This window comes from Setaria italica, chromosome V, assembly GCF_000263155.2.
Source record: "Setaria italica strain Yugu1 chromosome V, Setaria_italica_v2.0, whole genome shotgun sequence".
Lineage (NCBI taxonomy): Eukaryota > Viridiplantae > Streptophyta > Magnoliopsida > Poales > Poaceae > Setaria > Setaria italica.
The window spans coordinates 35,040,162-35,064,250 of record NC_028454.1 but is presented as its reverse complement, the minus strand read 5'-3'; the positions used below and the strand labels follow the sequence as shown (position 1 = coordinate 35,064,250).

The 24,089-nt window shown below is 40.3% G+C and overlaps 1 protein-coding gene across 8 annotated transcripts; it reads left to right on the top strand.

The window, feature by feature from the left end:
• The first annotated feature begins 629 nt into the window (after window positions 1–629).
• On the top strand, window positions 630–22,850 carry LOC101754897 (myosin-17). 8 transcript variants are annotated; one of them, XM_004969679.4, is made up of 53 exons: window positions 639–1,341; window positions 2,189–2,317; window positions 4,327–4,470; window positions 4,554–4,699; window positions 4,804–4,960; window positions 5,086–5,144; window positions 6,085–6,244; window positions 6,342–6,491; window positions 6,599–6,735; window positions 6,834–6,980; window positions 7,054–7,155; window positions 7,254–7,311; window positions 7,399–7,500; window positions 7,744–7,781; window positions 8,065–8,191; window positions 8,282–8,449; window positions 9,384–9,515; window positions 9,602–9,711; window positions 9,791–9,851; window positions 10,666–10,843; window positions 10,943–11,148; window positions 11,283–11,402; window positions 11,477–11,575; window positions 11,765–11,953; window positions 12,184–12,323; window positions 13,497–13,664; window positions 13,885–14,052; window positions 14,387–14,554; window positions 14,750–14,917; window positions 15,569–15,736; window positions 15,812–15,979; window positions 16,587–16,754; window positions 16,863–17,030; window positions 17,112–17,279; window positions 17,396–17,563; window positions 17,860–18,027; window positions 18,197–18,364; window positions 18,482–18,649; window positions 18,904–19,071; window positions 19,169–19,378; window positions 19,492–19,612; window positions 19,697–19,789; window positions 19,881–19,961; window positions 20,037–20,231; window positions 20,600–20,941; window positions 21,020–21,151; window positions 21,235–21,305; window positions 21,390–21,489; window positions 21,564–21,620; window positions 21,722–21,778; window positions 21,861–21,941; window positions 22,046–22,128; window positions 22,218–22,850. In XM_004969679.4, the coding sequence occupies exons 1-53, from the start codon at window positions 1,339–1,341 to the stop codon at window positions 22,339–22,341; spliced, it is 7,161 nt and encodes a 2,386-aa protein (XP_004969736.1). In that variant the 5' UTR covers window positions 639–1,338; the 3' UTR covers window positions 22,342–22,850. The 8 variants fall into 8 exon arrangements, 7 of the variants coding, with proteins under 7 accessions (XP_004969736.1, XP_022682842.1, XP_004969737.1 ...); XM_022827107.1 differs by lacking the exon at window positions 15,569–15,736; XM_004969680.4 differs by lacking the exons at window positions 15,569–15,736; window positions 15,812–15,979 and having other exon boundaries at window positions 640–1,341.
• The last annotated feature ends 1,239 nt before the right edge of the window (window positions 22,851–24,089 follow it).

Below are 24,089 nucleotides of genomic sequence, written 5' to 3'. Positions count from 1 at the left end.
AGTCCATGACAATAGCTAACGTCATATGCTGATAAGATGCATTATTATTTTCTTTCTCAAAGGATGGTAGGCTGCATTATTCGCACATGGATCACCAACATCACGAACGAGCACCGTTGCCACCACGGGATTCATGATTAAACAGTTGTAGCGCTGCACAACTTGATACCAACGTGCGTATGATGCTAGTTGGTACAGTATACCCTGCACAAGTTAAATGAGTTGAACCAAGCCTGGTGACTGGCAGCTCGTAATTACGATATCATCATTTTCCAGGCGACTCTACGCAAAGGCTTCAACGGTACACGTACAGATGCACGTAACGGTACAGTTCATAGCGCGAGTACGGCTACGCCGGCACCGACTTTCCAGCTCTTTCTCTCTGCCACCCTCGCCGAAAGCCATGGAGTTTTTCCATCAAATCTACCCAAAAATGACGACTCGCTGCCTAACTGTCGGCCAGGTGGCCCCCGCGCCCTCCCGCCAGTGCATCCACCCCGCCGCTGCCCGGCTGTCCGCTCCTGCCCCCGCGCACATGTCATCCTAACCACCTGCCAAACCCGCCCCGTCAGAGCACTTTCCCCACGCTAAACCGCACAGAGAGCACCATCAGAATCAAATCACAGATCGCCCGCCGTGACCCGATTCTAATCTCGCGCCGGATCCCCATTCCCCATTCGTCTAATCTCTCCCGGTTCCACCACCACCGCCTTTCCTTTGATTCCTTCTTCCCCGTCGCCGTCGCGCTCGCCTTTCCCTCCTGTTCCTCCACGGAGAAAGCTGGGGGAAGGTGGCGGTGGGCTTTTGGAAATGTCGCGCGCAGCCGCGCTGGTGCGCTCGTGGTGACGACCCCGATCGCACGTTGGCGCGACCGGGCGGCACAGTTCCATTCCGCCTCGCGCACCGAGATCCCATTTGTTTAATCGCGTTACATGACAGTCGCGCCCGGTTGGCTTCCCCTGGCTGTGGCTCCCCCCTCGCCTCACCCCCTCCTCTGTCCTCTCTCTCGCTCCTCCTGTCGTGCCCGCGGTCGCGTCGCCCTCCACCACCACCACCACCACCACCCCACCCGCCTCCGCGTCGCTGCTGCTGCTGCCACCGTCGCCCCCCACCCCCCCGCCTGCGCGCGCGCGTTCCCTTCCCGGGGGCGGATCGCGCCACCGCAGAGGCGATCGGCGATCGGCGGGCGCCCGAGGGGAGGAGATCGCCCGTCGGCGCCGCAGCTGCTGCCGCCGCCGACCGAGCCGCGACTCCTCCCGTCCCGGTCCCGCTGCAGCGCCTTCCGGGGTCCGTCCCTCGAGGCAGGGGGCGGGGCGGCTCGATCGCCGCAGATGAGACATGGTGCGTGCCTGGCTATATGACGTTTCTGTTTGTTTGTCCTTTTGTTGCGATGCTGATGTGTCCGAGCGCGAGCTTTGTCTGCTTCCGTTGGCGTCAGTTTTTGGCTGGGTTTGGGGAAGTATCCTGTGGTTTTGCAACTCGTGTCTGGGGGAAAGTGAAGTGAGATTGGAGTTGGCCTTTTGCGGAATTTTGGAGGGTTCCAGTTTTTGAAGCGATGAATTGTTTGGGTTTCTCTGGTGCATTTGTTGGGTGAGCGGAATTCTAGCTTTCTCGCGCAGAGGCAAAATGTAGCCTTAAATAGTTTACTTTTGAAGCCAGTTGGCATCATGTCAGAATAGCAAGCTATGATGCGCTCTGGCTTAGAAAAACTAATGCATTTAATTCAGCTCAGTTACTGGTATGGGAGTTGAATGAAGTGAAGTCTGTTCACTCTGGGGAATTAGCAGAACTGCATACTGTTTTCGTTTTGCTATGAGAGTTTCAGGACAGAAGTGCACAGTGCTGGAATAGCTATACAATACATATTTACATGTGATCAGACGATCTGGATTATCATAAGCACTCTGGGGAATCAGCTGAACTGTATACTTTTTTGCTACGATAGTTCCAGGACAGAAATGCACATTGCTGGAACAGCTATACATGCCATGTGGTCAGGCCTGACCGGGATTATCATAAGAAAAACCTGAAGGGTACTTGGTTTGGTATACATGTTATGCTCTGTGAAACCTGCTGACATTTTGTGATTTATCAGGGTGCAACATTTATATATGCATGTATGCTAGTCTGTTGATCTGCCTTGAATGCAATTTAACATGTTGAATTTGCCGCTTGTCACATTTTGCAGGCTTCGATGCTAAACATTGTTATAGGCTCTCATGTATGGGTGGAAGATAAAGATTTAGCCTGGGTTGATGGTGAGGTATTCCGAATTGATGGTCAAAATGCCCATGTTCGCACAACCAAGGGGAAGACGGTATGTGTTGCCATGCTGATGAAGTCTGCCAAAAGTTCTTGTTTTGTTTGCTTTTGGGTTCTTCATGATTTCAGCGTTTCAGTTTCTTGTTCAGAGTGCATTTACAACTTTACTGTGTCTGTGTGTGCCACCGCCTGTCATTCTTCTAGTGTTCATTCAAGTATAAAATGATCTTGGCATTTAACCACAGAGTATATTGCAAGACTGTTCCCAGACATACTGTGCCTTTTGTTGGAAGAAAACTAGTGCCTTATGCATAGCCAAGAAAACTTTAAAAACATTGATGAATAACCTGACTGTTGACTATTGGGATGATATAATACTCACTAATGCGTGATTTTATGAGTACTTCTTTCCTTAAGTATATCTAGTGATTGCTTCTTGAAGCTATATATGTAAGGTCTGCAATAACATTGTGTTATACCGTGCCAATTTAGGTGTGTGAATTCCATGCACCTTATTGGATGTCTGATGTCTGAGGAGGTGATGGGGTGGCTATGCTGGAAAAGATGCTCTTGCAATATGCTTAAATCAGGCAAAACATAGCATAACCAGTTTATAACCTATCTGGATTGGAAACCATGATTTAAAATCTGCAGTATGTGAAATCTCAGCGTGCATGTAAATCATGAGCACAGTAGTCGTACCTGCACGCCTCCACCATCAGACCAGGGCATATTGAACATTCGGCAATTGCCAACACCTAATGGCATCTTACTAGAATATGTACCTGCATCTACCCTAAATCTGTTTTACATATTTTAATTATCACAGACAAGGAATTTTCCTCTTAACGGAAAACAAACTACATCTCTATGCCTGTGTGGTTTATAAATATAACAGGCACATGATTATTTGAATCACTTCTGTCCTGCTTTGTCTCGTAAGGTATCTGAAAATTCTGGTTTGTTATGGCCACAGAAGTGGCCCAATGATACGCTTTTAGCATAGGTTTAGAAATAACCCTGTATCTTATTGATTTGATTGGTTTGCTGTACCTTCAAACTAGTTTGTTTCCAAGTTTTTTAGCTAATAGGTTAGGAACAGACTGATTATATTAGGTTATCAGGGGAATCTGTTTGGAACCTGCTGATCACCTCTTTGAGATCAAGCGAAAATAGACCAAGAAACACCCTACGATACATACCTCCCTCTCATGTTTCTCCCTGTTCTCCTGAACTCCTCTCTAGTCTGTCCATTAATTGCTCTCCTCCTGTGGCACTCTATGACAAGTTCTCACCATTTGACGTCCCTCCAATGAATGTTTAACCCTCCATGAATTAGCTAGCATTACAGGGTTGCACAAAATGGAGTAGCTATTTGTCTATTTGATGAATATCCCTGCCCACCACCAACTACTTTGTTATTTTTATGTAATTATTGAACCCTTCTTTTCCTTCCCTAGAATGAGAAACTCCACGCGGTTAGAACTCTATGCGATCAATCCTTAGGTGTAAACAAAATTCTCAATAGCGGTTGGCCTCTACCCCACTGCATACCTTGGCTTCTCTTCCAGAGCAGTGAAACACTAACCTGCATTATTGTATAGACCATCTTTGTCTGGGCAAAACATGCGCAAAGATCTGGTAACTTCAGTTTAGCACTAAGAAAAAGCACACAAGTGATTCAGCACACTACCATGTGTACACTGACGAATGTAAATATGTCACTCCCTTTGTTCTACTATATTTGTCCGTAGCACACCATGCGCACAGACCAAGGAAGTAGTAGTTTCAAGGAAAAAAAAAGTGAAATGACCATCCATACCCCTATTAGATGTCATAATACAACAGCTGCTCTTCTATTGGAGCATTCAATTAGGGGTAGTGAGTGGCAGTATTGCAAGAACTGCACCCTTGGTATCCTCAATGGACAAACATTGTGGAACGGAGGGAGCAGTATTCTTCTTTACTTGATGCCAACACGTGCCATGATTGCCCTATACCATTACTTCTTTACTTGAAGTTTTATTGTCTCATGAAACTGGTTATCCTTCTGTTTGTAATCAGGTCATTGCAAATATATCAGATATACACCCTAAAGACACAGAAGCACCACCTGGTGGAGTGGATGACATGACAAGGCTATCATACTTGCATGAGCCTGGAGTTTTAGATAACCTGGCTGTCAGATATGCAAAAAATATCATTTATGTGAGTGATGATTCATTACACTGTGGGAAGCACAATTATTATGCAAGTCAACTTTTTCTAATGCTCTTTTCTTGAGTTCCCAGACCTACACTGGCAATATTCTGATTGCAATAAATCCATTCCAAAGGCTGCCTAATCTGGTTGATTCCCGTACTATGGAAAAATACAAAGGTGCAAATCTTGGTGACCTGGATCCTCACGTATTTGCAATAGCTGATGTCTCTTACAGGTGAATGTTTAGACTACTACCATCTAATGTTATTTGTCAACTGCCTACTGGAGGTGCCCCTATATTGATGGTACCATTTTGCGTTCATTTGAATAAGGAAACAGGCAAATGATAAATGAAGGAAAGAGTAACTCCATTTTGGTCAGTGGTGAAAGTGGTGCTGGTAAGACTGAAACTACAAAATTGCTGATGAGATATCTTGCATTCCTGGGTGGGCGATCTGGAACAGGAGAGAGGACAGTTGAACAACAAGTTTTAGAAGTAAGTTAGAAAATTTTGTAAGTCTAACATTTCTTGCTGATGAAAGCAAACGTTATATGATAGTCTTGTAAAACTAATCATTCCATTTGTATCTATTGTTTCCATTACTTATGTTTTGGGTCCAGTCTAATCCAGTCCTTGAAGCTTTTGGGAATGCGAAAACCGTTCGGAACAACAACTCAAGGTGATTCCTTTTTCATGGATTATCATAATATGGAACTCAGAAGATGTTCGACATGTCTTGTTGTAGACCTAAAGTACAAAACCTTGGTGATAACACCAATAAGTTGAAAATATACAACTGGGTGATAGTGCCCATTGCCTTGCATAACTGAGGGGTATGATGAGATTGCAATATTTGTAGTTGTTAAATCTTGTGGGTGAGTTGGTGCATGAAACTAGATATCAGAGCCAAAGATCTTATGTTGGAGAAATCAATTTGCTACCTCCCTGAAGCCTATGTCCTTGCTGTTGGCTTGACTTTGTGATTTAGGCATGTGAGGGAGGGTTAAAGTATACTGCCTACCTTTTCTCAGCAGCTAATTCATTGGTTTTGTAAGTGTCAAATTGACCAAAGGTATGACCTTACAATTGGTCATGTTTTGTTGAAGGCTTGGGGCACTATAAACGAAAATTATGACAAGGTTGCAATAATTCAATATTAGACCTCAACTTGAAAGCTTTGTAGCAACTGTTTAGTTTTGAGGCACATAATATCTAACTCAGAACAGTTGCAGCAAATCGGCAGTCGACAGAAAAGGTTTATGTTGAACTCATCCGCTTTTGGCAGATTATTAAACAAAAGAAAAAGCCTGCTGGTAGAACCTTAGGAAAATCTTGTAGCAGCTATTGAAAACCAAAGTTACTTCAAACTTTTGTGGCATACCAGAACTTTTTATGGTCACTGCAGTCACTAGCCAAACAAGCCTGTTGATAGAAGGAATAGTAGTAATTTGAAAAACTACAACCATTACAAATCTGTGTGAGAGGTCAAAATATTTGTAGGTCATCTGTTTTCACTATTATATAGAAGGATAATTATGTAAACTATATCATTTATGCTCTCGTACTTGCACATACTGTAGTACTGACACTTGTTAACCTTTTCTGTCCATGTGGGGAAGTCGATTTGGTAAATTTGTTGAAATCCAGTTTGACAAGAGCGGAAAGATATCTGGTGCTGCCATTAGGACTTACTTGCTTGAGAGATCTCGAGTCTGCCAAATTAATAGCCCAGAGAGAAACTACCATTGCTTTTACTTCCTGTGTGCCGCACCATCTGAGGTAATTTTTTTTTCCAATTTTGATGTAAGTATTTATTTCAGGTCTTCTAACCAAGTTGTTGCATGTGCCATTCTCTATGCAAAATTTGTGGTTGCAGGATCTTAAGAAGTATAAGCTTGGGGACCCATCTTCATTTCACTATCTCAACCAATCAGCTTGCATTAAAGTTGATGGAATCAATGATGCTGAGGAATATCTTGCAACAAGAAATGCAATGTATACCGTTGGCATCACTGAACAAGAACAGGTTTAAAATTCCTCCTCTTTAAGTTCAGTAACAAATTGTTCTTCCAATGTGGATACAGGATCTAGACTGTTAGTAATTTCTTTCTCAAATGGCATGACTATCTACAGGAAGCTATATTCCGGGTTGTTGCTGCTGTGCTTCATCTTGGAAACATAAATTTTGCAAAAGGGAGAGAGGTTGATTCATCTGTAATAAAGGATGACAAATCTAGATTCCATCTTAATACAGCAGGAGAGCTCTTGATGTATGCCTGATGTTTTCCATTCTCCACTTCTCTTTATAACTTTAATGTTATATATTACATGTCTATAATCCATGTTACACTTGGAATGGTCATTACAGGTGTGATTGTGGGAAGTTGGAGAATGCCTTGATAAATAGGGAAATTAATACACCAGAAGGAGTGATTACCACTACAGTTGGTCCGAATTCTGCTACTATTAGCCGGGATGGTTTAGCAAAGCAGATATACTCTCGATTATTTGACTGGTAATAGACTTGGCAATTTATTCCTTACTAATTATATAGTTGTTTTCTAAGTACATAACTTATATTATTGCAGGCTTGTAAACAGAATAAATGCATCAATAGGACAAGACCCAGACTCGAACAAACTGATTGGGGTACTTGATATATATGGTTTTGAAAGTTTTAAAACCAACAGGTAAGTAATTAGTTCCAGAAAGAACAGCAAATTTGTTAATGTGAAAGACCTTTCTGAGGGGTGCTTACTCTCCTACTTGTATGTGACTGTTATACCAGTTTTGAACAACTGTGCATCAATTTCACCAATGAAAAACTCCAGCAACATTTTAATCAGGTATTAAAACGGAACTCATATTTTCGATGGAATTTTTCTTTTTCTTGTTTGCATGAGCCAATTAATACCTGGTGCTTGTTACGGTAGAATGTCTTCAAAATGGAACAAGAGGAATACACAAGGGAGCAGATTAATTGGAGTTACATAGAGTTTGTTGACAATCAAGATGTACTTGACTTGATTGAAAAGGTAAGAGTTGGTTACTTTATGAGATGCATTGCCTCGTGGTTACTAAGGTATTGGATTATTAAGATTAGTCTATCCAAGCCTAGCTTTATCGTCGCATAGTTCAGCTACAATGCCCTACTCACATGATTACAGTAATCAACACACTTGTGCCGTTGTGCTTGACTTCTTGTTGCTCATTCTTATCTATTACTACCTTTTATCCTCTTATATTCTCATGTTCATCTATCATTTTTCTGTGTCCAGAAACCAGGTGGCATTATTGCACTTCTTGATGAAGCCTGGTGAGTTTACATGTTTCATATTTTCCTCTGACCAAGCTATTGCTGTGCTTATGTATGCATGTTGGAGAGAACTAGAATTATCAGATACTTCCAGTAGGACTATTTTGAGTTTGGTGCACTTCCAGATCCTACTTTCTGTATTCTATTGAATTGAACACCCAGTTTCTACTTTCAAATTAATTGTTCACACATTAATAAAAGATGCACATTCTTGCATAGTTGCATTAATTTTGTGAATACATGCATCTAACAACAGTTACCCTCTTGTCCTGACATTCACCAGCATGTTTCCAAAGTCCACACATGAGACATTGTCTCAAAAGCTGTATGAAAAGTTCAAGAACCACAAAAGGTTTACCAAACCAAAGCTTTCTCGGACTGCATTCACAATTCAACATTATGCTGGAGATGTAAGTATTTCGCACTATAACACTATTCCTGTCGGTCGGTGTTCATATTTAATGCCCGAGTACAATCATCTTCCTTTTTTATTCCCCCAGGTAACATATCAATCTGATCAATTCCTGGACAAGAACAAAGACTATGTGGTTGCAGAGCATCAAGAATTACTTAATGCTTCTAAGTGCTCTTTTGTATCAGTGTTATTTCCACCGGCAACAGAAGAGAACACAAAATCATCAAAGTCCTCGATCGCATCTCGCTTTAAGGTAACATTTCTACAATATTTAATTTGTGCTTTATATTCCGTTGGCATCTTTATACTATTGACAATCTCTTTGTTCGATCTTTTAATGCAGAAAAAATAAATCTGTTTAGTCGACCTTATAATGTTTTGTACTTTGGATGCTCTTGCTTTGAAAAATGATTTCCTCCTGTATTGCCAAATGCCAATTATGAAAAGTGAAAAGATGCCATGGTATAAAAATTACCTGTTAGCATGGCTACTAGGTTTGTTTCATTATGTTACACTGGGCATTTTGTATTACTATTTAGTGGCTAAAAAGGCATTTCAGGACAAGTAACGCACAGTGCTAGGTAGCTTGATTGCAAATGTGTTAGCTTCTCTGCTAAACAGGAATGTGGGATTTTGACCTTTCTTATTCTTTACACTGTCCATTGGTATCTCCCAATTGATGCACATTACTTCTGTCTGTATGCACCCTTCTCGCTAGATGCTGCTGCACCTACTGGGTTACAAGTATATAAGGTTATGGGTTGGGCCATTGATGGTAGGGAACTTGATAGGGAAGGAGCAGGATTATGCTGTAACAGACTGAAAGAAAATATCTGTTAAAACATGAATGTGCCAATGGAGAAATTGTTCGCTGCAAAATATCATTTCACATAATCAAGAGTTGCACTGCAGAATGTAGAAATAATATATTGATGAATGTCCTTTTCTTTAGGTGGCATATTGAGCATCATAATAGCATGGTACCATAGTAGACAGAAGTTTACTTGAATATAGCATTACACATTGAGACTTGATTGAAGTTTAGGGGCCTAGTTGATAAAGTTATAATAAGTGGTACTTCCTAGTAAAGGATGGAGTTCTGATGATATTTACTTTGCTGTATTCTTATGAAAGCTTTGGTGTATGTCATTGTTGCTGTGTATTTGATTTATCAATGCAATTTGCAGATGCAACTTCACGAGCTCATGGAGACTTTGAGCTCTACAGAGCCACATTACATCAGATGTATAAAGCCAAATAGTGTCCTTAAGCCTGCTATTTTTGAGAACACTAATGTTCTTCAGCAGCTTCGATGCTCGGTAAGGAAACTGTCTCATCCATTTTTGCAAAATTTCTAGATGCTCATTTTATGGTGCGCTTCGCTGATGATTTTCCATCCTAATAGGGTGTTCTTGAAGCCATTAGGATCAGCTGTGCTGGTTATCCCACGAGGAAACTATTCCATGATTTTCTACATCGCTTTCGTGTTCTTGCTCCTGAAATTCTGAAAGAGAAGTGAGCATGATTGGTCTACAATGAAATGCCTTTCCCCTCAATTTTATCCTGTAATTATGACAGTGTTCTTTTCTGATAGAAATGATGAAAAGGTCGCCTGCCAAAAGATTTTGGACAAAATAGGACTACAGGGTTATCAGGTGAAACACAATTTACTTACCAATCTCCTCAGCATGTACCAAATATTGACACGTTTCTCCTTTCCACAACTTTCATACACACAAAAAGATGATAGGGCATAGAGTCTGGGAGGTTATTCCTTGTTGAGAGAGGGTGCAACATACATAATTGTAAATTTTTTATACAGGGCAAGTGACCCATGAGCTGAAATGGGTGTAAACATTTTACATTAAGAATAGATGGGCAAGTCATGAGGTGGAATGGCCTAAAATTGAAAAAATGGACGGCCTTTGTTTTTGTTTCAGTTAGGAGAACAAGTGGAGAGACCATGTGAGGCCCAACTTCATGTGTTGTTTGGGTTTCAGTTGCGTTCTAGATTATGTTATGTTCTAAGCTGGCAAGTTTCATTGCTTCGAGTCAAAGACATTTTGTTGTTGTATGTAGGCAACATGATTTCTCTCTCTCGAATATATACACAGCATGAATTACCAAAAAGATTCAAAGAATAAGGCATTGCGTTCACTTGAATGGTACCAATTCACCACGAAGAACTCATGATGCTTTAAGTATAGCGTTGGTTGTTGGTGAGGTTTATTGTAGTTGGAGTGGCAGTGGTGGTGCTTGTAAAAGAAGGAATAAGTGGTTTCAGCAGTGGCCACTCTGGCATTTTATGGCCTTTGTTTCACTTTTTTGTGTAGGCTTATTTCTGTGTACTTTTGAGTCCCAAAAGATTTATCTTGTGTTGCTATTCTATCTAGTATCACACAAAATTGTATGCTTTAGAAGTTTATATCCTCACTGCTTTCATACTGTAAAATGCGTTCTGAGCAACAGATAGGAAGAACTAAGGTATTCCTGAGGGCTGGTCAAATGGCTGAACTGGATGCTAGAAGAACAGAGATGCGAAATAATGCAGCAAGAGGCGTTCAAAGTCAATACCGTACCCATGTCGCTCGTGAGCAGTTCCTAGTACTACGAGACGCATCTATTTGTTTGCAGTCTTTTGTTAGAGGTAAAACCTTTCCATATGGTCTTTGAAATAAAATGCATGCTCATAGAGGCACAGTGGAGCCTTTGTACATATATTAAGATCACTGTTTTTTAATTACAGCAAGATTGGCTTGTAAACAACATGAATTCCTGAGACAGCAAGCAGCAGCATTGAGAATTCAGAAAACCACCAGATGGTATTTTGCCTGGAAAACTTATTGCCAACTGCGCTTGTCAGCCGTTACATTGCAGGCAGGGCTAAGGGCCATGTCAGCTCGCAATGAATTCAACTTCAGAAAGAGAAATAAAGCTTCAGTCCATATCCAGGTAGTTTAGCTTTTTCTTATAGCAATTTGCTGCTGTTTTACTTAGCAGATGGACATTAATCTCCTGTCTCTATTATACATTCTTCTAAATTTTTGCTTCTATTTGGACCATCACTATGACACTTCCTGCTGCAGTCCCAATGGCGCTGCCACAGAGATTACTCGAATTATATGAAGTTGAAGAGGGCAGCACTAACATATCAGTGTGCTTGGCGAAGAAGGGTTGCTAGGAAGGAGTTGCGGAAGCTCAAAATGGTACTTGAGCACCTAGTTGGTATTTGATTCTGAAAGATTTATTCTAAGCCTGTTTTGGGTTGCATGCTTTCTAGGCTGCAAGAGATACACAAGCTCTAAAGGTGGCAAAAGAGAAACTTGAGGAACGTGTGGAAGAGCTAACAAGCCGCCTGGGCCTAGAGAAGAAACTAAGGGTCAATACTTGGTCTTGAATCCCATTGGAATTGTTGAAAAATATTTAAATATTTGGCTACATGAGCCTATTCTTTTAAACCTAGAAGTACACCAAGCATCCTGTACTGACACACATAGTGCAACTGCACTTTTTATGCTTAAGTAGACATAGCATCTACGAACCATACTCATGTATATTCAATTTACAGGCTGATCTGGAGAAGTCCAAAGAAGAAGAAGTTTCAAAACTGAAGGTTGCTCTTCATGAGATGGAGCAGCGAGTTGAAGAAGTCAAAGCAATGCAGGAACAAGAATCAGCTAAAAAGGCTGTTGAGGAAGCTCTAGCTCAAGAAAGAGAAAAGATCAGTTTGTTGACTACTGAAATTGAGGGCCTCAAGGTATGTTTTTCACCCATGATATTACTGTTTTTTTTGCAACTCATCTACAAGCAGAAGGATTCAAACAAGGAAGTCTTGTTCTGTTTTATCAAATGAATATTCTTAAGTGAATATACTCAATAATATATTATCATAAGATTTCTTTTAGAATTTAATTAAGTTGTAGCCTAAACTTAGCGCATTAGGCACTGTTCAGAATGTTTGAGAATGGGTGCATGCTATTATTACAGGCACTGCTAGTAGCTGAACGAGAGGAGAATGATGTAGCAAAGAAAGCACATGCCAATGCTCTGGAAATGAATGAAGAGTTAAATAAGAAAGTCAGTGATGCAGATGAAAAGATCAAGCAATTTAATGATACTGTACAGAGGTTTGTTGCTTAATTTCCTGAACTTCATGACATTGTTTCTTGACTCTTGTACAGAGCTGGTCCAGATGCATTTAGCATTCAGGATCTATCAGTGCTAGAATGGAAATATTATAGCAGCGGCAGCCAAATATATTTACGATTTTATGGACTCCAAAATTAGTTAGCTGCCATAGCGAGATCTTTTTCCTCGAACTACGCATGAGAGCTGCGTGTCATTTCATTAAGAAAGAAGAGAACAGTACAACGATCCTGGAAAAATCCAGATCGAGCTTAACACCACACACGCACACACATGCACGCACACATGCACACACACAAGACTTGGCACTAAAAGGGAACAAACATGACCAGGTGACCTTCGGGGTTTTAAACCACCGCAGTCAACGACTGAGCAAGGAGCTCCTGGAGCCTGGATGCTCCAGCCATGCACCACAAGCTGCACTCATCCGCTACCGTACAGGCATTGGGAGATCTTAACTTAAAACTGTCGTGTATTGGAAAATATTTCTTCTTACCTATGTTGAAGGGATGGTCCCTTGTCATTGTTGTCTAAGGGAGCTTCCAGAAACACAGGTGATTAGAGCTTCATACATAATTCTACTGGTGAAAGCTTGCATGCAGCACATGAAGACATGCGTGCTCATGCATACAATGATGGAAGCACATAAGTTTTCCCGTTCAGATATTATTTCACATGTCAATCTTTTTTTTTTCTCGAATACGCATGAGATTTGTGTATCGAATGAAACAAGTGCAACACCCAATCCACCTAACAACAAATTAGAACATGCGCGCCAAAGAATAACGACCCAACCAACACAGCCTCTACACCTAGACAGCTACCAAGATCAAATTCATGTGACAATTATAGTTGGATTTTATTTGCATGATGCACAATTTATTCATTTGGGGAACGAGAACTGAACCAATCTGATTGTTGCAGATCTAGAATTTTATTTGCAGGGGCACTTCATAATATATGTTGTGATTTTGAAACAATGAGTGTCTTGTTAATTTAAAAAACTGGGAGCTTTTGTTGTCATTCGTAGATTCACTCCTGTATGCTCCAATTGTTCTGGAAGTTGTCACAGTTTCTGACTTTGATAGGTGGTAATATTTCTAAATTATCTTAGGCATTACTCTGATAATGTTTCCTTTTCTGTATCGGTGTAGACTAGAAGGGACTATAAGAGAAGGAGAGACCCTTTTGCTAACTGAAAGACAACAAAATGAAGCAGCTAGTGCTACACTTGCTGAATCTCAAGCAAGAAATGGAGCATTGGTAAGCAAGCTTGAAGATGCTGTCAAACAAAATGATCTCCTCCAGGAAACTGTTCAAAGGTTTGTGCTTATTCCAGAAAATAATGTGGTCAACTCTGTGAATTGTAGCATCATCAATAATCCCTAATTTGCATATTTTATAAGGTCATAGCTACTTTTTGGAAAAGAATAATTGGCCTGAAAGAACAATGGTGTTTATGATTGTTAGCGGTACAGATTTAATCTTCCTTCTATATATGTGTTCCATTTCCAATAGCTCGCTCCTCATTGTGGAATGCAGATTTGAAGAAGCCATGAAAAATCTGGAATCTTCTCTAACATTTGAGAAGCAACAGCACGAGGCAAGTTTGGTAGAACTAGCTGAAGCACGAGAAAAAATTGAAGAACTTCAAAGAGAAGTTGGGGACACTGATGAAAAATCCACCCTGCTTCAGACTGCTATACAAAGGTTTTCCTTTTCTTCCCTTTGCAAGAATTATAACCTCTTGCGTTCATGCATTAAGTTTTTCTGAGCATTTTTTAATTTGATGTTTTCTTCGCAACTATATATTTTATAATTGATAAAACTCCGTTAAAATTTCTTTTTACCTTTTGAAGGGATGCATCAAGAGAGAGCCTGGTGTAAGAAAATAGTATCTAGTAAATAGAAAAGATATGTTTTGAGACAATGAACTAAAAAGTTACAATGTATGGGTCTATTTTCACAGAGAAAAGGAATTGATCAACTCCTCACTTTTTTGGGAGACTAACAGTTGTTCCTTTTCTTTCATGGGTGAACGTAGCCTTGAAGAAAGATTAAGGGAGAAGGAGGCTCTATTGGCAACAGAAAGACAAGAAAGTGAAGCAACTAAAAAGTCGCTTAGTGAATCTGAGGATAGAAACCAGGAGTTACTCATGAAAACTGAAGTCACTGAAAAAGAAATTGCTCATTTCCAAGAAACTATCCAAAGGTCTGTACTTAATGTTTAACTTCGCCTATTTTTATGCTTGAGGGCATTTCATTTTTTAATTCCAAATTTCACTTACTAATTCTGCAGTCTTATGATCTTTTTTTTCCCTCTCTGGAACCGGCAGGAGAGCTGCCCATCATTAGTTAGTGACCATTCTTATTCTCTTAGCTTATCATTTGTTCCCCATTGTGTTAGACATGAAGAAAATATGGCAGCACTGGAAACTTCGTTGAGATCTGAAAGGCAGCAAAATGATGCAATCATGAAACAACAAGCTGACTCTCAGGCGGAAATAGGAGAGCTGCAAAGGAAGCTTGAAGATGCTGATGGAAGAAACAAGCTTCTTCAAGATTCTTTACAGAGGTTCCATTCTTACCTTAGTCTCAGATGCCTACTTATTTGTCTGTCAAAATGCATGCACCATGTTAGTGAACTCACATAGATAAGCACTCTTGTCCTGTAACCATAAAGGTTATTTCTTTTCCAAGATTAACATGTTGCTGAATAGTCTCAAGAAAATCAAGCAATAAGTAAAGAAGTTAAAAAAAATATTACGAGAGAAAGTTAAAATGTCCATGTCACATGCTCAATCAGATTACCATTGGACAATAGAACATGACAACCTTAGCAGTTAGTTGTCAGAAGAAGGAAAAAACTTGACTAGGAGACCCTAACATCAATATGTAGAAGGTGAGAATCAAACCCTGGTTGGCTGGGTGACAACCACCACCACTAGCAAGTATATCTCAGGGGGATTTTCAGCATATAGTTGTTAGAGATCATCAATCATCATGCTTAGCAGTTAACAGAGCTTTTCTATGATCGTAGACGTGTAAGAAATATGAAGCTGTAGCTATCCACTATATAGGTATTATTAGCGTTCAAGTTAGATTTGATATATTCGAGGCTATGGTACCAAGTTCAAAGCACATAAGAGCTATTTAAATGGTACCAAGTTAGATTTTATGAGGCCTTTTAATTAGCCATGTTGTATTCTTTCGCAATACAACTTAGACTTGAAGAAGATGCTACTGCACGAGAGGCTTTAATGGTTACTGAAAGGCAAGAAAACGAAGTGACAAAAAAGACACTAACAGAAGCTCTGGATCAAATCGAGGAATTAGTCAAAGAAGTTGAGTGTGCTAACCACAGTGTGCATCAGCTTCAAGATAGTATACAGAGGTACTGCAACATAGCAGTCGTTTATGGTACCTAATTGTGTTTCTTGATTTTTACCATTTCTATCCATCAACGTAGACTGGAACAGAGCGCAGTTGCAAGAGAGGCAACTTTACTAACAGAACGTCAGGAAAAAGATGCAATATCAAAAGCTTTAGCAGAGGCACAAGGAAGGATCGAAGGTTTACTGAAGGAAATTTATTCTGCTAGTAGAAAAACCGATCAACTTCAAAATACTATAGAAAGGTTTGTTTTTTTTTGGTTACCAGAAAATCACTTCAGTTACATACCTGTGTTTGCATGGGAATTCCTTAGAGCTAAGGAGTGCTCATGTACTCTCGTAATCTTTTCCACTCTGTAACTGTGATAAACTGATAATTAGTGTTGTATTTGGCCATGCATAATTTGGAGAAGATGCTGTTGCAGCTATCAGCACATTTCCTCCATAGAATAGTTGTTGGAGTGGAAGAAAAATATGTGACTAAGAAGATGATGACTTCGTTGATCTGTGGATAGTGGATGACCTGTAGACCCTTTTGTACCATGATTCAGGGCTGGCGAGCTTGTTGACATTAAGTGAAGTAGTAAATTAAGGAAGCCATGTCCATGAAGCTGTGAAGTGGGGCGAAGATAACCTAATAACCTAGTATCGTGATGTTTCTTTTAACTTGTGCTAATAAAGATTCTGTAGAAACCAGCTGTTATGTGTTGACACAGGAGATGTTTAGTAACTGCTCGCTTGTTGAATGGGTATCTTGGAAATCACTTGGCGATTTGATGACACCTGGCTTGGTTGTCTATTTGATCATCAAATTTATGGATCATAACCATTTTAATCTGATCCTGAACGTAGGTTAGAAGAGGGTGCAACAACAACAGATGCTCTTTACTTAGAAGAAAAGCAAGAGCATGACCAAACGAAGAAATCACTCTCTGAAGCTCAAGAGATAAACAAGGAATTACTAACGAAAATTGAGGAAGCTGAGAAAAACATAGATCAGCTTCTGGAGAATGTGGAAAGGTCCGTTTTGGTTTGCTAACTCTATTTGGTAGCAAAGGACTGCTCTTTATCTTTTTTTTTTACCTTCTGACCTAAACCGGTTTCCTTAATTTTATTCAATTAATATAGACTTGAAAAAGATACAACTGCAAGAGAGTCTATACTGCTTACGACAAAGCAAAGTTACGATGAGACTGCAAAATTGCTACTTGAATCTCAAGAGAGAAACCAAGAGTTAATGCACATAGTAGAGGACTCAGCAAGCAAAATTGTTCTGCTTGAAGACTCAGTAAAAAGGTTTAATCTCTTTTCTTACAAGTATTGTGAGATTCAAACCAACTTTCCACTAAGTGTAATACTTCTCTTCTTTGTACATAGACTCGAAGAAAGTACTGCAGATAAAGATTCTTTATTGGCTATAGAAAGGCACGAAAACAGTGAAACCAAGAAAGAATTAGCTGGTTCTCAGAAAAAGATTGAGGAATTGCTAACTGAAGTGCAAGATACCCGTACATGTATTGCAGAACTTGAGGAATCGGTTAGGAGGTCTGTAATTTGTCCTTATAGGGTTGGGTCATCCTTCTATTCAGACTTCAGTGCACTAACCTTATTTTTATCTTCAATTGCATAAAACGACAATGTGTTCCAATTCGTATGCATAGACTTGAAGGCAATTTGGGAGTAACTGAAGCTTTATTGCTAACTGAAAAGGAACAGAATGCTTCTACTTTAAAATTACTTTCAGAAGCACAATTGAGAATTGAAGATTTAATAAAGAAACTTGAAGGTGCAGATAGAAAATCTGATAGCCTTCAGGATACAATAACAAGGTCAGATTGCTTTCTTTCTTTTCCCTCTTTTTTTGGGTTGTTTCAAGGATTTTCCCACTGTTTTCACACGTCAGTAAGATAACGGAGCAGGAAATCCTCTAATTATCTCCAAAAGAGTGGAAAAATTGGGAAAAAACCATTGATTTTCCCTTTTCTAGTGTCAATTGTTGGGGGTATTTACTACATGCATTGTTTTTTTTAGATCTCTCAAGTTTCTTTTGTAGAGTTAAAGCTTCAACATCAATCTTTGTCAAGTTATGACCTAGAAGTGATTTTTTGTCCTTTTCCATTCACAGACTTGAACAAGAGGCCACTGCCAAAGAGGCTTTATTGCTTACAGAAAAGCAGGCACATGAGGCAACAAGGAAGACTCTCAGTGAAGTTCAGGAAAGGAATGAAGAATTGCTGAAGAATATTCATGATAATGATAAACATATTCTTCAGCTTCAGTTTACTATACAGAGGTCCATTATTGTTCCTTGGTTTAGTTGTTGATACATATGAACTTTTGCTAGATTGTACATAGTGCACTTTGCACTTGAAAATTTTCTCTAGGGCACTAATTATTAGCTGAACAAACTCCATCCCTCAAATATTTGACATATCAACTATTATTTTCTTTTACAAACACAGGCTTGAGGAAACTACAGTTGCGAATGAGAATTTGCTGTTGAGAGAGAGGGAGCAGAATGATGCAACATCAAAAGCGCACGTTGAGAGTCAAGAAAAATATGAAGAATTACTAAAGAAATTTGTTGATGTTGACAGGAAAATTGACCTTCTTCAAGGTACCATAGAAAGGTATGACATCTGCATTTTCTTATTAGGCCTAATTTGGGACTTGTATGTTTTGGCAGTGCATAAAATCTCCTGTATTGTTATGAGATTTTAATGCTTCATATCATGTCTTCATTTCAGGCTTGGAGAAAATACAACAACAAAGGATGCTCTGCTGCTATCAGAGAGGCATGAAAAGGATGCAGTTAAAAAAGCACTTACTGAGGCTGATGAGAAAAATGAAGAGTTACTGATGAAAGTTGAAGATGCTAATGAAAAAATTGAACACCTTCAAACTATGATTATTAAGTGCGTACCTTCGCTGGTATTTTGTCAATGCTTTATTAATATTGTACACCTACCAATCCATGCATGCTTGCATACCCGTTCATGGGCAAAAGCAGACATAGCAATGCAATAAATAAATCTGTACCTTGGCCAATGATCACACAATGTTTTATCCATATGCCACACCTCCCACCATGTGTGCATGATTGCTCACATGCCCATCATGTGCTATATCAAATCTTATCAAATTACATTATTGCTTCTGAATAAAACAGGCTTGAAGATAATGTAGCTGCAAAAGATGTTTCTTTGGAAGCTGCGATGAAGGAAAATGACACAATCAGGAAATCTCTTACTGAAGCTCAAGAGAGAAATGATGAATTACTCAAGAAAATTAGTGACAGTGAATACAGGATCCACTTACTTCAAGACACTGTACAAAAGTTAGTATCGCTATTATCTATGTATCTTTCTGTAATTGTCATATGCTGATATTATTATTATATTTTGAAATCTAATTACTTTCTTCTCTGAAACAAGGCTTCAAGTAGATGCAATATCAAGATTGTCTTCTTTTGTAATGGAAAAACAAGAAAGTGATGCTGCAAAAAGAGCTGTTACTGAAGCTCATGAAAGAAATGAAGATTTACTGAAGAGAAATGAGGACCTCCTCAAGAGGAATGATGATTTGATTAAGAAAATTGAAGAGTCTAGTAAAATTGTCATTCAACTTCAGGAAGCTCTACAAAGGTGTGCAGTTGCATACTTCGTGTTCCATTATCTCAAATAGATATAGTTGGTATTTCTTTATATATTATTATGAACTCTGACCGAATAATTGTTACCTATCCTTACTTAAACAGAATTGAAGGAAAAGCAGCCAACTTAGAGGCTGAGAACCAAGCTCTTCGTCAACAAGCAACTGCAACTCCACCATCTACTGCTAAATCTCCAGCTTCACGCTCAAAGATCACAAGGATCCATGTAAATGTCTTTTTAAAGAACCTTCTTTAAATATACTTGCACAGTCATTTAACACTCAAAATTGGAACTACTGCTGTTTTTCAGAGAAGTCCAGAGAATGGCCATATTTTGAACGGTGACATGAGGCAAACTGAGATGAAGCCGTCGACTAGCACATCAGAAGCAATAACATCAGCAGTGAGTTTAACCATGTATAAAGCTTCATAATGCATCTGAAGAATTTCTCCAAAATTGAGCTGTTAAATTGCATTATAAAATATGTTTATAGGGCAATGTTCCTGACTCGGGTGACCAAAAGGAATTTGAACATGGAGAAAAACTGCAAAGAATACCAAGACAGAAATATCAGGTATGCTACATGCTGTTTGTTGAATTGAACTCTTAATTTTACTGTTGTAATGATAGTTTTGTTATTTTTTTGAAGCCTTCCCATCACCAGCAGCCCCAGGACGATCAGCAGTGGTTACTCACCTGTATTTCACAATATCTTGGATTTTCTGGGAGCAAACCTGTTGCAGCTCTCCTTATATACCAATGTCTTCTCCATTGGAAATCATTTGAAGCAATGAAGACGGGTGTCTTTGACAGCATTTTGCATGCTATAAACTCAGCCACAGAGGTTCCTGTCACTTAGTTTGTTTTTTTAAACAAAGTCATCGTGATGCTTTTTAAGATTGATGAAGCACTACTTCTACTTGGTGAAAAGAGAACTAGAGAATTTTATTCATCAAATCTTATAGTAATCTGAACACAAAAGCACATCTATTCAACATGTATATGAAATAAAGATTGGCGATATTAGAGCCTACATGCACACTCAGTCACTCTGGAAGCCTAGAAATTTGGATAAAAATGGAAAGTGAAAAGCTTACATGCCAACTTTGGCGATTCCTTTTCCATTTATTTTTATATTGCATACAAGACCACATCATGCTATTGTACTAGAATTTGACTAATTGTCCTGTTATTTTCTTCCCCTCCTCAAAGGCTCAAAATGATATGAGAACATTGGCGTATTGGTTGTCCAACTTGTCTACGTTAACAGTTCTCCTTCAACGGTCATTCAAAACTACTAGGACGGCAATCTCAACTCCAAGGAGAAGATTTTCATCAGAGCGGATCTTTCATGGAAATCAAGCTCCAAATGCTGGGCTGGCTTATCTCAGTGGACAATCAGCTGTTGGTTCTGCTGGATTGCTTCAAGTTGAAGCAAAATATCCAGCTTTGCTATTCAAACAGCAGCTTGTGGATCTAATTGAAAAGGTTTATGGTATGATAAGTGACAGTGTGAAGAAGGAGCTAAACCCTTTGCTTGAATTGTGTATACAGGTACTGCTACCTTAAAGATGAACGTTGATTCGAAATTTTATCCCTAATTGAAAGATGTCTAAACATAAAACTTGTCAGGATCCACGAACTTCTCACTCAAGTCTTGCAAAAGGCCATCTTAATGGCATGGGTCAACAGAACCAACTCACACACTGGTTGGGCATTGTGAAAATCCTCACTAGCTACTTGGATGTACTGAAGGCAAATCATGTAAGTGCTAAACTATTATTGACCTGTGGCATCCATTAGCAAAATATTTGGAATGTACATATCTTACTCTATCGAATTTGTAGGTTCCATCAATTTTGGTGCACAAACTTTTCACTCAAATATTCTCACTGATTGATGTTCAACTATTTAACCGGTAAAGATGTTGTCCTTGTTATGTATGATGTTATCTTGTCTTCATATGTGTAATGTTTCTCTAAGATCTTTGCTTTGAAACTAGATTACTTTTGCGGCGTGAGTGCTGTTCATTTAGTAACGGGGAATATGTCAGAGCTGGACTAGCTGAACTAAAACATTGGTCTGACAATGCTACTAGAGAGGTTAATCACTCTTCCCTGTTTCGGGATTGGTTTCCCAAAATGCCATTGGCTTATATGTTCTATATTTCACACAGTTTGCAGGTTCAGCATGGGAGGCTTTGAGGCACATCAGACAAGCTGTCGATTTCCTGGTGCGACAACACATTATTTAATACTTGACAATTTTCGGATATGTTTTCAGATAACAATTTTCTAATCATAAATACGTTGGTCCTTGCTACTCTTTTATCAGGTGATTTCTCTTAAGCCAATGAGGACATTAAGAGAGATACGCACTGATGTGTGCCCTGTAAGTATTTTGCTTGACCAAGTTTCTTCTGCTGCTTATCTTTCCTCTTACGGTTGTACTCATATTTTTATGATATATTTAGGCCCTCAGCATACAACAGCTAGAGCGAATAGTTAGTATGTACTGGGATGATGTGAATGGTACAAACACTATTTCAGCAGAGGTAAGTTGTCAGCTTCCGTAATGTAGTTTATGGTCTTGGCACACTTAGGTTTGTGTGCCTTTCGAAAAAACAACAGTTGACAAATCCAACCTATCTATTTGTAGTTTACATCGAGCTTGAAATCTGCTGTACGTGAGGAATCGAATATGGCCACAAGTTTTTCTATACTCCTAGATGATGATTCCAGGTTCGTTTTATGTGAAAAATGTTAAGCCATATTATTTTTAAAAACTATTACCACTGATATCTCATGATTTCACTCATTCCTCAATGCAGTATACCTTTTTCACTTGATGATATTACAAAGACATTGCCAGCCATTGAGGTGGCTGATGATGACTTGCTGCCTTTTGTCCATGAAAACCCAAGCTTTGCGTTTTTATTGCAAAGAGGGGAGTAGTCAGTTTTTCTCTCACCATGGAGATTTCGCCCACCTGTGGATAAATCAGGATTCCTGCCTAGGATGTACAGTATGCGTGATTCTTTTTATACCAGATAGCAAGGCATTGAAGATTAGGTGCTAGGTGAGTTTATAGGCTTCTGATTTTCATTGATTTGTTTGTTGATTGTATATTTGTATTCAGGTTCTTGCCATTTTTTTTCGTTGTAGTCATTTTTTGGGCATGTATACTAGGGGCTAAGGGCAGAAGGCCCTGCCCTGTGAGCATAGAAGCACGAGGTGTTGCTGTAAGTAGGGAAGCTGTACATGTGTTGTAAATGATAAAAGAAATAGAAATCCCATTGTCCAGCTGGTGTGTAGTGATGGCGTTGCGGTTGGTGTGTTGGTACCTTTTCGTATCATGTACTATTTGTTGTATTGTTCACCAGTTCTAGTGTACATAGCACGCTGAAGACTTGTTCTGTGGTGCCAGTTTGAATGTGTAATGTGCTACAAGGATGTCATGCTTACTTGCATGTCCTCTCTGATGAACACCATTTTAACAGTTATCAGGGTTTCTGTCCTGAAATCCTGAACCCGAGTTTTTGTGGTCTTATCGTAACACTCCTGTCGAATGACCACGGTTGGCCCGGGCCAGTAAAGCATGCTACTACAACAGCAGATCTAGAAGCTTGGCCAAATTACAATTGTATCGGAAGGCCCGATTGCCATTTTGCCTGGATGAAGTGAAACATTTCCCTGGAAGGCTATAGCACGGCGTCACAGTAACTTCATCTGTTCCTTACGCAAGAACTAGGAGCCATTTCGGTATTCGTATGCATATGGAATATTCGGCGTGCAGCCATTGGGACCGGTGCTGTCAATACAAGGAGAAATGAACTAGGAGCCACGGCCGCGAGTACACCTAGGCCCTGTTTGTATACGCTTTTCCTAGCCACGCTTAGATTATAATCTAAGCGAAGATTTTCTCGCTTCTCGCTTCTCGCTTCTCGTAGTTCAAATCGTTGAAGCGGCTTACCACATAAGCGAGAATCGGTGGAAATAAGCAAAGCGTTTGGCGGGATTCTTGCTTATTTCCACCGATAAGCCGCTTATAAGCGGATACAAACGGGGCCCTAGCCGGCCGGCAGGCTCCAAAGTAGACCATCTTTTTTGTTTTTAGGCCCTGTTTGGAGTCGCTTATTTCCCGCTTATTGGTGAAAATAAGCGATAAACCCACCCAAACACCTTGCTTATTTTCCGCTTGTCACGTAAGCCGCTTATTGGAGAATCTGAAATACAACTAGCACTCCGCTTATCTCCCACGCGGGTCAGACCACGCTTCTGGGGCAAGCGGAGAAATTTTCCCCTGGTACCCTCGACCTCCAGGCGACCGCCGCCGCTCCTCCCGCCGCCGCCGCTCCAGATCCCGCCGCCGCCGCTCCAGATCCCGCCGCCGCCCCCCTGCAGATCCCGGCGCCGCCCCTGGGGTCGGCCGGGCCGCGTCCCTACCTCCGGCGGCCGCCCCTGCGCTGCTCCCGCCGCGGGCCGCCGGGCGCCGGACGCCCGCGCCGCCGGACGCCTGGGAGCCGAACCTGTCGGCCCCGGCGTCGGAATCACCCTCCGCCACCCTAGTCCTCCAGTGGCCCCCGCGAGCGACACGAACATCTGCTGCAGGTGGAAATCATCGCGATGGACTTGCCTGCCGCCCAAAGATTCACCATACATGGATTCGTCGGCCACGCCACAAACGCCGGATGGGGATGAAC